The sequence below is a fragment of the Peromyscus leucopus genome, chromosome 10, assembly GCF_004664715.2.
Source record: "Peromyscus leucopus breed LL Stock chromosome 10, UCI_PerLeu_2.1, whole genome shotgun sequence".
Taxonomy (NCBI): domain Eukaryota; kingdom Metazoa; phylum Chordata; class Mammalia; order Rodentia; family Cricetidae; genus Peromyscus; species Peromyscus leucopus.
Window position 1 is genome coordinate 62,535,612 of NC_051071.1, and position 15,188 is coordinate 62,550,799.

At 44.9% G+C, this 15,188-nt stretch overlaps 1 protein-coding gene across 2 annotated transcripts in view; it reads left to right on the top strand.

The window, feature by feature from the left end:
- Kit (KIT proto-oncogene, receptor tyrosine kinase) overlaps positions 1 to 14,935 on the top strand; it is a 79,198-nt gene extending 64,263 nt beyond the window's left edge. For both annotated transcript variants that reach the window (XM_028857963.2, XM_028858019.2), the window contains exons 10-21: positions 1,367 to 1,473; positions 1,574 to 1,700; positions 1,966 to 2,070; positions 2,176 to 2,286; positions 3,990 to 4,140; positions 6,005 to 6,096; positions 6,609 to 6,736; positions 7,764 to 7,886; positions 10,844 to 10,955; positions 11,067 to 11,166; positions 11,484 to 11,589; positions 12,658 to 14,935. In XM_028857963.2, the coding sequence (XP_028713796.1) occupies positions 1,367 to 1,473; positions 1,574 to 1,700; positions 1,966 to 2,070; positions 2,176 to 2,286; positions 3,990 to 4,140; positions 6,005 to 6,096; positions 6,609 to 6,736; positions 7,764 to 7,886; positions 10,844 to 10,955; positions 11,067 to 11,166; positions 11,484 to 11,589; positions 12,658 to 12,789 (1,394 nt within the window). In that variant the 3' untranslated portion in view covers positions 12,790 to 14,935. The remainder of the gene's footprint in view (positions 1 to 1,366; positions 1,474 to 1,573; positions 1,701 to 1,965; positions 2,071 to 2,175; positions 2,287 to 3,989; positions 4,141 to 6,004; positions 6,097 to 6,608; positions 6,737 to 7,763; positions 7,887 to 10,843; positions 10,956 to 11,066; positions 11,167 to 11,483; positions 11,590 to 12,657) is intronic.
- The last annotated feature ends 253 nt before the right edge of the window (positions 14,936 to 15,188 follow it).

Consider the following 15,188-nt stretch of genomic DNA (forward strand, 5'->3'; position numbering starts at 1 on the left):
GGTCATGTCATTTCTGGTAATGCCTACGTCATACCATGCTGTCATCAAACTCACAGGCTCACATTCCATGCTGGTCTGCTGATGGAACCCATGCTTTTACCAATGCAATCTTAACCGTTCTGCTTTACCTGTTCTTTTTGTGTTTGTATGAGCTTCTTGACAAGTTATATACATGCAGTTAAGTTGAGCATTGGAAACCTTCCTGCCTTATGCATAAAAAGTATAATTAGGAGACTTTAAAAATTTTAATTTGTTGGGTGTGGTGGCACATGCCTTTAAGCCCAGCACTTAGGAGGTAGAGGCAGGTGTATCTCCGTGAGTTTGAGTCCAGCCTGGTCTACGCAAGTTCCAGGACAGCCAGGGTTACACAGAGGAAACCCTGTCTCAAGTAACCAATTAACTAACTAACTAAATAAATGATTAAATTCAATTAAAAATTTTAGTTATTTAAGATGAGTCACACTTTGTTAAATGTCTCAAAATATAAACAGTATCCTTTATATGATTTTGTCAGCAAATGATTTTTCCCCAATTTTATTTGTGTGTGTGTTTATGTTTATACATGCTTGCCAGTCTTCACTGTCAGAATCGTACAGAGCTTTGTGCATGCTGTGTAGATGGCCTTCTGTGAGTTACACGCCTTGTCCAGCCACTTCTTTCTTTACATTGTGTTTCCCGAGTGACTAGCAGGCCACATGACCGAATGCGCACATATAAGACGAGGGTACTGGGCACCTGAGTTTCTTTTAGTGCCCAGTTTCTGTGGTATTTAGTAGTGGCCGTAGGGCTCATGCTGAAAAGCTACATGTCCTCAGTTTTTGGAGAAGGAGGGGCAGACTCAGAGCACTGCTCTCCATGCTTGTTGTTACTTTTCTCAGACAGAGCAAGGAAAAGGATGCCTCAAAAATGCCTTTCTTCCCTGTAAAAGACATTTATGCTCAGTGTAGAACATTTAGAAAGCATAAGAGAGAAGAAACCCAGAAATGAAGTCCATTCAGATGGTGCTTCTCATTACAAACAGTGTAACCTTCTGTGTGTGCTACGGAAAGTTCCTTTTCTCTGTAGTCTGGTTTCCACTTGGGTCTTGAAAGATGCCCATGCATTACACCATGGAGGGTGTGGATATAGTGCAATGTCAGGTCACTTGCCCAGGTCCATCCCTAGCACAAAGTAACAACAACAACAACAATAGAATATAATAAAAAAGAAGGAAGGAAAGAGAGGAAGGGATGATGTATTTGAACCCCAAGAGTAGGATGTGTTCCCTGCATGCGCCATGAGAGAAGTGGTTCAGTTTGGGACAGGTGGTGGCGGCCAGGCTGTTGTCCTGCCCACGGCTGACAGTCACAATTCTCTTCCCTTGCAGAGCAAATCCAGGCCCACACCCTGTTCACACCACTGCTCATTGGTTTTGTGATCACAGCTGGCCTGATGGGCATTATTGTGATGGTTCTCGCCTACAAATATTTACAGGTGACCATTGATTTGCTCTCTCTCTCTCCCCCGGATGCCTGCCGCGATGGCCGAGGCATTGATGGTTAAACAGTGACGTCTCTTTCTCTTTCTCCTCCAGAAACCCATGTATGAAGTACAATGGAAGGTTGTCGAGGAGATAAATGGAAACAATTATGTTTACATAGACCCGACACAACTTCCTTATGATCACAAATGGGAGTTTCCCAGAAACAGGCTGAGTTTTGGTCAGTATGAAGCAGGGGCTTTCCACGCAGCTTTCTTGTGTATACATAACAATGGTTTTAAGGAACCTGTCCTGGCTTCCTTTGTCTTGTTTCACCTGAAACAAGAAGTGCTTTGTCAAACCGTACCGGAGCTGGCTGGGTTAGCAAAAAGAGCACTATGGTGAAGTGTCTCCAGACACATTCGCCTTCAGTTGCCTTGTTGACTTTGGAGCCTCGCAATGTGTCCATCGGGTCCCTCCCGCTGACCTTGTCTTCCTTTCTAAAGGGAAGACGTTGGGTGCTGGTGCCTTCGGGAAGGTGGTTGAGGCCACTGCATATGGATTGATTAAGTCAGATGCCGCCATGACAGTCGCCGTGAAGATGCTCAAGCGTAAGTGATTGCGGGCCATTCGCTACCTGTGCCCACCACCAGTTTGCCTCCCGGGGTTGTTTTTCTTCTGTTTGTTTTGCTAAGATACAGTGTTTTCCATTTTAGCAAGTGCCCATTTGACAGAAAGAGAGGCGCTCATGTCAGAGCTGAAGGTCCTGAGCTACCTGGGCAATCACATGAATATTGTGAATCTCCTTGGAGCGTGCACCGTGGGAGGTGAGTTTTGTGTCTACAGCACCTGTTGCCGTCTGTCCGGCTATCAAAATAGGATTTGGGCAGTGCTTAATTATAAGCTTTCTGGGAGACTTTTTTTTTAACCTAGTGTTTTGTTTGTTTTTGTTTTTCCTAAGAATGTAGTTTTTTGTTTTTTATTTATTTATTTATTTATTTATTTTATCATTCTGTGTGTTGGGAGCCTTTAGACTTCCTGTCGTCTTGTTATTCGAGATGCAAGCTATAGTTGTCTACACACTGTGTTGTAGAGCATTGGGACCACTCCCCACAACTGTATTTTGGGGCCCATTACTCAGCTTCTCATTCCCTCCCCCTTCGTTGGTCTTAGGGACCTCTATCCATCTCTCTGCAGATCAACATTTTAACTTCCACAAATGTGTGAGAACACACAGGATTTTTCTTTGTGCGGAGCCGCTCACAATCTCCTTTGCTCATTAAACATTGCACGCATGTATTGAATTATAATACCCTCCTCCTTAAACAGGGACAGGGATATAGCTTTTGGTTGTCTTCCAAGGCAGGGAATAGCCAGGATATGTGCAACATACTCTCATGGATGCTACATCAGCATAGGCCCTTCGCTGGCTCGGCCCACGCAGAAGGCTTTTCTGATCTTAAAGCTTTCTATATTGCTGGGTCATAATTAGTCACTCAGGAGTTAATGTTCGTTTGCCTGCTGTAACTGGAAGTAGCCCTGGGCCTCCCACTTCTCAAATGCATACCAAGTAGAGCAAGCGCTTCACTTCTGTTAAAGAGAAGCTTCCAATTCTAACCCCTTAGTCAATGTTCCCCTCAAGGATGTCTTGCCGTTTGCAGGAGGCATTTTGTTCTAGAGGAACAAAGGTGTGTAGAGTGAGCCATGGCGGTCTGTCTCCAGAGAGCCACGGGACAGTAGACAGGTTTAGATAGTGTCTCAAAGCAGCCCCCGTAACTGGTGCTTCATCACGCCACGAATTGTTCATGAGACGGTTTCTACCCACGGTAATTAGTTGCCTGTTAACTTTGGACCTGTGCTTTTGTTTGTTTGTTTGTTTGTTTTTTGTTTTGTTTTGTTTTTTGTTTTTTTCGAGACAGGGTTTCTCTGTGTAGCTTTGCACCTTTTCTGGAACTCACTTGGTAGCCCAGGCTGGCCTCGATCTCGGACCTGTGCTTTTAAACATTCAGAGCACCAACCCTCTTTACAGCCTGCAACGCTCAGCAGAACGGGTCGCTTCAGGTTCTTCGCCCACTTTTCCATGGAGCCTGGGTTTAGCTGACTCTTCCATGTGGTTACTTCCCTACCGGGCTACAGCTCGGGTTCTTCATTTTCATCATAACATTACAGCAAGGACACAAAAACCTGTCGTAGTCAGAAGTGGATCAAAGGGTCCCGGCAGGAAGCTTGATCACAGGAGAACCTTTGAAAGTCATCACTTGTGGCCGCAAAGCCAGCAGTGACGCCTGGCCCCTAATGTTCATGTCACTTAGACATCTCGGTAGAAAGGGGCTTGCTTGTTTTATTTCATGGGACACAATGCTGCTCTTCTGATAAATGATGTTAATAGATAGAATTATGTTGGGACTGAGAAGGCTTAGCCACTGAAGCTGAATGTTAATAGCCGCGGTCACCCTTGGGATTTCGACGGGAGGCAGGATTATCTATAGTGTTTCTTGCATCTTGCTAACATTTTATTATATCCTCATAGGGCCCACCCTGGTCATTACGGAGTATTGTTGCTATGGTGATCTTCTGAATTTTTTGAGAAGAAAACGTGATTCATTTATTTTCTCAAAGCAAGACGACCAGGCAGAGGCGGCACTTTATAAGAACCTTCTGCATTCAAAGGAGACTTCCTGGTAAGACCGGTTTGCATAAATAGTCAGCTGTAGACAGGCAGTTCGTGGGGTCATGAGGGTTTGCAATCAAGGCTGATTCTTTAAAAAATGAACTGAGGTACTCTGAGGTGTGAAATCGGAATTATTAAATTATTTACACGCGACTCACTATTTCAGAAGTTCAGCTAGTACCCTTGAAGATTCAAATTGAGATTGTTACTGATTTCTTTTATTGCGTGTTTCTGTTCTCCCTAACCAAATGCCTTTTCTACCTGTTTCTTTTTACCGTGGTTCCATTCTTGTGTTCCTGAGCTTGGGTCTGTAGGTACCCTCATAGTGGAGTTATTGACAGGGAAGAAGGTAAATGCTGCCATGCGGTCATAGTAAGTCTTTGGGGCTGAGCTGAATGGCCAAGAGCAGTGAGCACGTTTCCATGTGTAGACTTCTGGTCGTCGGCATTGGTATTGTGTCCCTGGCCTGCCCCCTCACTCTATTGTGTTACGAAGACATCGTTACTAAAGACCATTGTTTGAATTCTGGGCCCCTTTGACATCGGTCTGAAGGATGACGACGTAAAGAGTGCTGTGTATGCAGCTTCAAATTCCTTGGAGAAAAACGAGTTGGATGTACAGAGTAGAGATCTCTGCCATGCGTGGCTTGTGTCTCCTTTCTTCTCAAGAGTGCTTGAGATCCACCGTAGAAGGAGCCTTCCCAGGTCCTCCAGGCCAGTGGGAATCGTATTTATACCTTTAGCCCTTGCAATTTCTGCAGTTGTGTGGTAGATCTTCCCTCTTTTCATGTTTCCTCTCAGCCCTGGGTTCAAATCCTCGCACCAGAAACTAAAATGATGAAATTCCATAGGAAGTGCACTCTGTTTTTAGACGGCAGGCTTTTGTCTTCCAAAATCTTAATTCTAGACTTTTAAGGAGACCTCAGTAGATGTGGATGGACAGTTATCTTGTGAAGCCTTTTCCCACCACTAAAGTTGAAAATATCAAGTGAAGCTTTGTCTTTTCATTTTAGTCCTGTAAGCTTTAGTCGTTTCTCGTGGTAGTGAATGCCACAAAACCCGTCTTTGGTTAGTTTCTCTTGAACACGGACTCCTCATAAAGAGGCAGGAGCCACTTTGCCTCTGAGTCTGAAGCCTGGGCAGGCCCTGCGTGTGTTTTTTAACTTACTGAAATAATGGGCCTGAACTGTTCTGTCCTGTGTGGTGTTCTTTGCGCTTTGGGATCCCATATGGGGTTGGAGCCACCAGCACACTCTGAAGGAGGTTGTTGTCATGGTGTTTCCATGCTAATCAGAGGCAGGAAGTACTAGAAATCTTGAAGAGTCTCCAGCCAAATGTTGCAGATTCAAGAGGTCCAGATGGTCTAGAAAATCATCCAAATTATTGGTGTTTATCTGAACCAAACTTGGTTTTCTGAAACCTCTTCCCTCAGTCGCTGTGTGCTCACCATCTCCCCCTTCACATGTCTTGGAAGTCCCTTGCTAACTTCCCACTTGTCTGACGAGGGGCTAATTTAGAGTCTGAAGTAATGTGAGGTAACAGTTTTTGGCTCCTTGTCCCCCATTAAATCCACTATAGCTGGAGATGGGTCTCTTCTAACCTGATCCTCCCCCTACCCCCCAAAAAAAAGATATTCCTGAGGATTGGACCTTAATAGTGAATGGTAAATTAGACCTTAATATCGAAGGGTAAATACTCGTATCTCACAGAACCCATTTGAAACTTTTCCTTCAGCGGCTGCATTACCGTTCTTGACATAAAATCAGTCTGCTGTCTGCTGTAGCAGGGAAGAGCTGCCGCCTGACCGGACAGTGCCAGGGCTGTGTCCCCTTTCCAGTTCTGTTGAGTTCTGACTTGGGTGTTTCATCTCTCCAGCAGTGACAGTACCAATGAGTACATGGACATGAAGCCCGGAGTTTCCTACGTTGTGCCAACCAAGACAGACAAAAGGAGATCCGCAAGAATTGGTGGGTTCCTATCAAGCAGCCAAAACAACCCGGCATGCAGGGACTGTAGTCAGACCACGTTTTCATCTTGTCTCGGGGATAGGGGCTGGGGGTCAGGCGCTGAGTTTCAAGAAATGTGGTACGAGAATTTCTGCCTCTTTCCCACTAAGTGGAATGGCTACATCATTCCCAGGGATAACCTGCTGCGGCCAAGCAGGTGGTCAGTGGCACTTAGGGCTCACAGGCAGATGTTTCAGACAAATGCATGTTTTTATATCTGATATCTTACTATTATATGCGAGGTTTTGAAAATGGACCCACCATTGTCCTAAGGATTCTGAAACCCTATCAGGAATTATTGGCTAGCTATTCGCTTTGTGACTCAGTGTCCACCTTTCCTTCTCCCTGAGGAGGTGATTGGCCCAGGAGTTCACTCTGTTCATTCATTGCTAGTCTTTGGTACCATGACTGCTCCTGGCCTCTCCTTTCCCACTAAGGTTTTTATTGCTAAGAAACCCCCGCCTTCCTCATAGACTCGTATATAGAGAGAGACGTGACTCCCGCCATCATGGAAGATGATGAGCTGGCTCTGGACCTGGACGACTTGCTGAGCTTCTCCTACCAGGTGGCCAAGGGCATGGCGTTCCTAGCCTCCAAGAATGTGAGTGGCAGTGAGTCCCGAAAGAGGCACAGAGTGTCCCCCCCCCCCCTTTTTTTTTTTTTAACTTGAACATTTCTCTAGTCCTAGTTAGAATGCAGAGTGTCATTTTGAAGTGTGGTAACCAAAAGCAGAGGAAATTTCGTTTCTTCACGTTCCAACTGCTGTCTCTTTGGAGTCCCTGCTCTAATTTATAAGCTTGAAAGTGCAAACCTGTCTAAATGAGCTTCCATGAATATTCTTTTATATGCAGTGAATTCATTTAAAACTTTGGCTTCAAGATGTGGGATACACTTGTAGAAAATGGAAAGATAATGGTTTTATCAGCCAATGCGGGAGTCCGGAGTGGGCCTCGCTGGGCCTCGCTGTTACTAGGCGCACGGCTGGGCTCCCTCAGGGGGAGCCCTACAGGCTGTATGTATGGAGTGCCAGGAAGTAAGAGGTCAGAGAGAGCAAAGAGCAGTTAAGAAAAGGATGGTGGTGGGAAGAGAAGGCTGGAATGTGATCCTGGTAGGGACAGAAGTATGCCCCAGGAGAAAGGAATCACCCAAGAGTGACATTTCCAGGCAACTACCAAACTGAGAGATGGGCTGAGATGAAGACCTCCTTCCTTATGTCCTTGGGAGAGATCAAGTTGAAGCTGTGAAATGGTTTTTTTTTTTTTTTTTTTTTTTTTTTTTTTTTTTTTTTTTTTAGGAGAAGACATTCAAAGAGATGCATACCAAATGAACTTTCAGCTTAGAAATGCAGTTTGACTATTTATAATACATTTTCGTATGAATGAAAGCAGTCGGAGGGGGAGAAAGACATTTATTAGAATTGGGTTGGGAAGCAATTATAGTAATTAGAGTTCTGATCGTGTGAAACACAAAATGTGCATATCATTTGCGGCATACTTTTATTTTTGGTGTACTAAATACTTTAAAACAAAAGTTTTTTTTTTTTAATGTAAACAGCATTGTAGTATTAAAAATAGTTTTCTCTTTGAGAGCTGATGTGAATGGCTGTCATTTTCTTTCTACCCCAATAGTGTATTCACAGAGATTTGGCGGCCAGGAATATTCTCCTCACTCACGGTCGGATCACAAAGATTTGTGATTTTGGTCTAGCCAGAGACATCAGGAATGATTCGAATTATGTGGTTAAAGGAAACGTGAGTACCTTTCTCTGTTCGATGGGTCTACACAGAGCGTTTTGGTATCCTGTATTCAGTTTTGAGGCAAAATTGTTTTCTATGATCGCCATAATCCAACCCCTACCTTGTAATGCCAGCTTTTTAGCAAAATTTAAACGGAATGCTGAACATTACTACCACTAACATTTGATAATAGAATTCTTAGTTATAATTATGTAATTAGGGGGCATGTGAAGGAAACAGAAATAGCCTTAATTTTCATTATAGTCTGAGAATAGCAATGAATTTGATTTTGCTCAACTGTAAGAAATGTAGACCTGAAGGTCACAGTAGGCAATTTTTTTTTTTTTGAGGTTGAAATACTATGTGAAAATGACTACAATCTAAGATGGTATCAGAGTTAGCTGTATGGAATGCTGGGTCTCGTAGTCAGTGTAGGGCTATTAAGTAGACTCATAAATAATGGTTGGTTTGTAGAACATAGTGAATTTTTCAAAGTGCTATATTTCACCACCGGCCTTTTCTGTAACCTCAAACACACCCGTGCCTTAGAACACATCGTCTTCCAATTTTTATAGCAGGAGAAACTAAGGTGTAGTATATTTCAGTGATTTATATCTGAGATAGCATAGTCAATAGGAGCCAATGGGTATGGAAGGCCATAACCTCCTAGATATATATTCTTCGGTGCCTATTTTTCCCAGGGCCATTTGAGCAGTCCATATTTATTCCTGGAGGTCAAGTTGTGTGTCTGTCACGATGATGCAGTGCCTTCTCTTTCATCACCACGGTACTCTGTTGGTAGGCTGTGCACAACTTGGTTTTGTAAAGGTGTTGCTGGCTTTATATCCTAGCTCAGTCATACGGTTCTGAAAAGGCTCTAGCAAGGTCAGATTTTTTTTTTCTTCAGAAGAACTGATAAGACCAAATTCTACCCATCCTGGCTTAATACTTGAAGGAAGATGGAAAATGCTTTAGTATTTCAGCCTCTGAATGTTGATATAGGGGCAAATGATAGGGAAATGGAGTGTCTCAGCCCAGGCTGGCTGAGTCCTGATCTGGTCCCATTTGCAGGGTGTGTAACTGACAAGAGGCAATTTCTCAGTAGTTAAAGGAGTTAGTACTCAGCAGAGGTCGCAGGCCCAGGCCCATTCTCATTCCTCTTTGTGGTTTGGAAACGAAACCATCAGGATAGAGCTTGGGTCCCAGCGCCTCCCTGGCTAACTCTGCAGGTGACAGGTTCGTTGAACTAACCAATTGTTTGAGGGAGTTGAAGCAAGGAAAAGCACATGACATGGTGCTGCGTGGGAGCTGAAGTTGTAGCCATTGCACAGGCTCTTCGGTCTCTGAAAATTCTTTCAGTTCTTGAGAATTCTTCATTATTTTTCCACCCTGGGCTCTGAGTCCAGGGTAGCCTATGGGTCCCTTGTCAGAATACCATTTCAAATGAACAGAATACTTAGATTTAACCAAGGAAAGCAGGTATGGTGGATGGCAGTGACCAGATTTTGAAAAGAGAATTTATGGTAGACAACGTACGTGCTTCTTTATTGTATGGAGCAACATATCATAAAAGCCATTCTAATTTCAAAATGATAGTGAGTGCAAGTTTTGTTTTGAGATTCCAGGAAATACTGAGACTGAATGTGAAGGTGTCTGGTGTCTGCAGAGGACAAGTCATGAGTCCTCTTTTACTGCTTTTTATAGTTTTAGAAAATGCTAGACTTCACTTAGAAGTTAATTTTTGTTAGATACCCAGCACCCTTGAGACACTCATCAATCCTAAATTAACAGTCCTGGTCGGAATTGCAGCATAAAATCTGGGATTAGATGGTAGATAAGTTTTAGAGTTTGTATGTGTATCATTCCTTACCCCAACCCCACATTAAAATAACCTTAACCCTCGAAGAGGCTCTCTGCCTAGTGTTCAGTCCTAAATGGATTTAAAGGATTGATTTAGTTTCACGTGGCAGATTCACATCCAGAAATCCTGTCAGACGCTAAGAGGCACAGTCATGGTAAGTTCAGTTTGACCGAGTGGAAGGGTCCTGAGTGTCTCCTGATGTAAGCACCAATTCCGCCACTTCCCACCTCAGAAAGCCAGCCACAGCTCTCACTGGTGCCTGTTGGTCTGGGTGCCTATTAGTGAGTCGGACACCATCAGGCATTTTTACCTGCATTGCCTGGTAAGTTCTCATCCCATGCAACAACTCCTGAAGTGTTATTTTTGTTTTGCAAGGTGATTCTGAGGCTGGCTTATCTGTATTTAGGTAACTTCTCCAGCAGGCGAGTGAGGGGTAGTTTGGATTGCAGGCGGCAGAAGTCCAAGAGTAAAGAAAGGAAGGGATCGAGGCCAAGGGTTGGCAGAGAAGTTCTGTAACAAAAAGTTCAGCGCTGGATCCTTTTCTCTTTCTCTGTTTTATCATTCCTGTGCATAGCCCTCCTCATCCTGGTCAAAGATGACAGACAGCTAGCTAGCAGTCATGTCCATAAGGCAGAGGCATGAAGGGATGCCAACCCACTGCATAAACCTAGGTATTTTAAGGGTGTTTTTTTTTCTCATGCCTCTGCATAGAACTTGGATCTTAGCAGCTAAGTGGTCTGGCTCTAGCTAGCTGCAGAGGAAGCTGAGAAATGTAGTTCTAATTGGGAGAGGCCATATATTTTGTTGGCAGAGGAAGAGTAAAACTCTACATGTCTTCGTTGTTCGAGGCCATTATTGGAGGAAGGTTAGAACTGGTGAACTTCTATGTTCTTAGTTTATTTACTATACTGACTCAGTGCCCCCATTTTCAAAGGGCGTTATTAGAACGCTAAGTCATAAGTGGAAGAGGGTGGCTGGGGGTCATGGAACGTCAAGGTCTTGTTAGGTGGTACTTATCCCTGTCTTCCAGTCAGGTCCACGTCAGCACAGCTGTCTGTCTAGTCATTTGAGCCTCTTCATTAACTGGTTGGATCTCTGTGTTTCCTCCTAGGCCCGATTGCCCGTCAAGTGGATGGCACCGGAAAGCATTTTCAACTGCGTGTACACATTTGAAAGTGACGTCTGGTCCTATGGGATTTTCCTGTGGGAGCTGTTCTCCTTAGGTAAAATGTTCCTTGCCAAAGACTGCCTCATTGCCCAACAGTTTCTGGAGGTGTCCTCTGTATCCTACCAACTCAGGATTAACACTGATTTGCCGCCTCTCTGTGCTCCAGGAAGCAGCCCCTACCCAGGGATGCCAGTTGATTCCAAGTTTTACAAGATGATCAAGGAAGGCTTTCGGATGCTGAGTCCAGAGCACGCACCTGCGGAAATGTAAGGTCCCACGGGCCTTTTCCTCAGATAATTTCACAGATTGAAATGTCACTTGGTTCCTTTGGTGGCTACCCTGGCTCAAATGTCATGGCTGTGGTTCTTTTCATATTCTCTTGTCACCAATAGTACGGAAACTTTTGACAGTATCTCACACGCACATGGGTTTATTCTGTGTATATGGCACTGCACACGCCCTGGTGCATAGCTCAGATTTGTTAGTGAAGTTGTGTGTGTGCGCGTGTGTGCATGCGCGTGCGCGGTGGACAACAGACAGCAGGTTAAGGCATCATGATGGACATTGGACCCCCATTTTTCAGGTATGACGTAATGAAGACTTGCTGGGATGCCGATCCCCTGAAAAGGCCGACGTTCAAGCAGGTCGTGCAGCTCATTGAGAAGCAGATCTCAGAGAGCACCAAGCATGTGAGTGACAGGCCAGGCTGGGAATCCTCTTCCTCCTTGCCCTAGGGTCGTGGTCCCCAGGCTTCCAGGACAAGGACTGATCTCCCCCAACTCCCTGGCCTTCAGAGGGTGGAAATAAAACAACGGAAGCCCCTTCTTTCTGCTCACACCCTCCCCGACTTCCACTGCCATTCAGATCCTGTGAGATGGGGGAGGGGCCTCGTGTTCAGATCTGTGGAATTAGATGTTATCATGAGGCCAGGCCAGGCTTCCTCCCTGTCCTGGAATGTCGATCATGGGACTGTCTGATCTCCTCCTCACATGGCAGGGCCATTCATCCTGGGTGGGTTGGGGTGAGCTAGAATGGAAGCCTGGGAGAAGACAGCCTTGTTACCACAGTCAAGTGAGCTTTCAAGAGCCGGAACCAGCCCATGGCAATGGCTGAGATGCCCACAGCCATGTAGAAGGGTTGTTTGAAGTTAGGACATCCCTCCCGGTGATTTGAGGAGTGTGGAATGAAATAAATCCATTATTTCCGGTTTGGCTTTTAAGGAAGAGTTAGCCATCTTTCCTGGGACCAGATTTCTGTTGTAGCTGGTCCCGTCCCCCCCCCAACACACACACACCCCTGGGAGCTGTCTTTTCTAATAGCTCACCACTGATCCTTTGGGGTTAATGCTTGCTCTGTGGGGCATCAAAGCACATTCCAGATGAAACATCATTTTCCACCCAAAGTGCTTTGATTCCTGACAAATGGCCTCTGGAAGAGTCATGGGGGTCGCGGCAAATCACACCCGCAAGCTGGGCTGCGGTTGGGCTCTAGGGATCCGGAAGCCTTCCTCATAGGCTACCCGGTGCTCGCTCTCAGATGTGTCCCATGAGGAGAGAGAACAGCATCGCAGACACTGTACACTTCTGGTGTAAAATGACTTCCTCGTGTATGTGTGTGGGGAGGACGGAGGACGTGTAAACCCACTGTGGGATTTGGCCACACCATCTCTCGCCGAACCCTTGGCTTCGGCACTCCGCAGCCGCGAGTGCCTCCCTCGGCGTGCTGGATTTATTTGACGGTGGGCTTTTCCTCTACAGATTTACTCCAATTTAGCCAACTTCAACCCCAACCCGGAGAACCCCGTGGTGGCGGACCATTCTGTGCGGGTCAACTCGGTCGGCAGCAGCGCGTCCTCCACCCAGCCTCTGCTCGTGCACGAAGACGCCTGAGTGGCAGTCAGACCCCTTCTTCTGGCTTCCGTGATGGTTGCTTTGTTTTTCCTCTGACTTGTGTCCCACTTCAGGGTAGCCGGTCCCCGACCCCAACCCCACTGTGATCCTGTCTTTATGAGCACACTTTAGTGGCTGATCGACCTTGCTTTTCTGCCGTCAGCCGCCACCGTCCCACTCACTGCGAAGGTCCCAACTGTATGTATATATTTTCCCAATAGCAAAGTAGCTCCTACTGTAAACAGGACTCCTGCTTTAGAGGAGGGAGGGTAGGGTGCAGGTAGGTGCCCAGAGTTCTTGACAATGCTCCTCTGAGTCTATCTGAAACGTACGACCAGTAGTTCATCTGCAGAATAGAAGTAGTCCCATCCGGCCTAGAGAAAGCCCCTCCAAGATGACGGGGAGATTGTAGCGAAACTAGAAAGCGAAACCCAGGCCCTTTGTGTGGAAAGTAGACCATTATTAGAACAGAGGACACTTGGAAACATCTGGGCTTAAGAAATCTAGTAGTTCATGCTGAGAAGGAGCCCTAGACTGTGAAAGAAAGTGCCCCGGAAGCACGAACAAAGATGCTTTGCTGTGGGCCGCCGTACAGGCTTTTGTACAACTGACCTGGTTTTTAAATAGAGTTCGCTGCTAGGGAGTAGAATTGGAGACAAGGCCTCCCTAGCCAGCATTTGTATATACTCATCAATACGTTGTATGTGTTCATACATTGGAGGGGGGAACCCCACAAGCTTTAGTTTCTGTGTACAAGCCTGGCATTAGGTCTGCTGTGTGTAAGAATAGATTAAGAGCCATACAAATTTGAAGGAAACAGTTAATGCATTTTTTTTTTTAAAGGAAAAATGTTAACTGCTAAGCACAATCTTTATAAAGCCTCTTAGCCAATGTACTTGCTCTGCAGATTGCTGAGAACAAGCCCCCCAGCTTCAGAGTTGCGTTGCAGCCCAGGGCACTCATGCTGTTTGGAAAAGGGTACCTTTGTGTCCCGTGATTCCCGCAGGAGTGAGAAAACAGTGCGGTCCTGGTTTGGATTCTCATGTAGCAGGAAGTGAAAGTTAGGTTCGGCCTTTTTTATAGGCACATCCTGGACATCGGGCCAGTATCTAAGTGTGTATGTGTGTGTGCATGCGTGTGTGTATATGCGTGTGGGTGAGATATTTTGGGGACCTGTTGCCCTGAATCTTTGAGGTCCTCCAGTACCCAAGGAGTAACAGCTTTCTTCACCACTGTTTCCCTGCACATGGCTCCCTGTCCAGAAGAGTTTACCCAAAGCCACCACAGAAGCTTAGCAGAGTGGAGTGCTTAAGGACCTATTTATTTGTAATCCACCTGCACTTAGGACACTCTTATCTATATTCAGCATACTGTACCCATTCCTTAGACCTTACATAGTGCAGCCATTCCAGGAAAACGTAGACTGGAAGCCTGGATCTGACCTTGTAGTTCTCATCCCCCACCGCCATCATCACTGTCCAGTGTAAGTGATAAGTGTGTACATGGCAAGATGTCCGTGTTGTCTTGCAGGATTCAGGTATGTTGCCTTCACGGTTTCCCCCAGTTCTTTCCTCCTTAGACTACATTGAGAGACATGCGGCCGTTACCCTGGAAGTGACCATTTGCACTGGAGTTCTACACTCTAGCACCTTTCCAAAGTGAACTGGTTTGGAGGTTGGGTCGTCCGTCACGTACGAGGTTGTTACTGTTTGCCCTACAATGTCTGCAACATTCCTTTGCATTCCTCTTGACTTCGATTATAGTAAGGAAAGTAGCTGTTCATTATGGATGTCTAGGTACTTCAGGGGCACACCATTTTGAGAATTTGTCTTGGATATTCTTGAAAGTTTATATTTTTATAATTTTTTTTTTTACATCAGATGTCAGATGTTTCTTTCGGTTGCTTAATGTTTGGAATTATTTTGTGGCTTTTTTTGTAAATATTGAAATGTAGCAATAATGTCTTTTGAATATTCCTAAGCCCCATGAGTCCCTGAAAATATTTTTTATATATACAGTAACTTTATGTGTAAATATATAAGCTGTGCAAGTTTAAACATGTTATGGTTCATGTGTTTTTTTTTCCGATATGTTGTCCAATTGTTGACAGTTCTGAAGAATTCTAATAAAAATGTAAATATATAAATCAAATAAGTTTTTCTGTTTGTTTTTTAAGTGCATTCACCTGGTTAGAAAGTTCTGTACACAATTTGCATGAAATACATGTAGGACTCTCATATCCACACTAGGATTTATGTACTTGAAAATTGAATAGACATCTATTAGTAATTTTAGTATGTTCTATTTATTTTTATCCTTACAACCTGGGGTCTCTATTTAAATTGAGAAATGTAGAAAACATTTGGAGAGTTTTCCACATAGCTATGATTAACATTAGG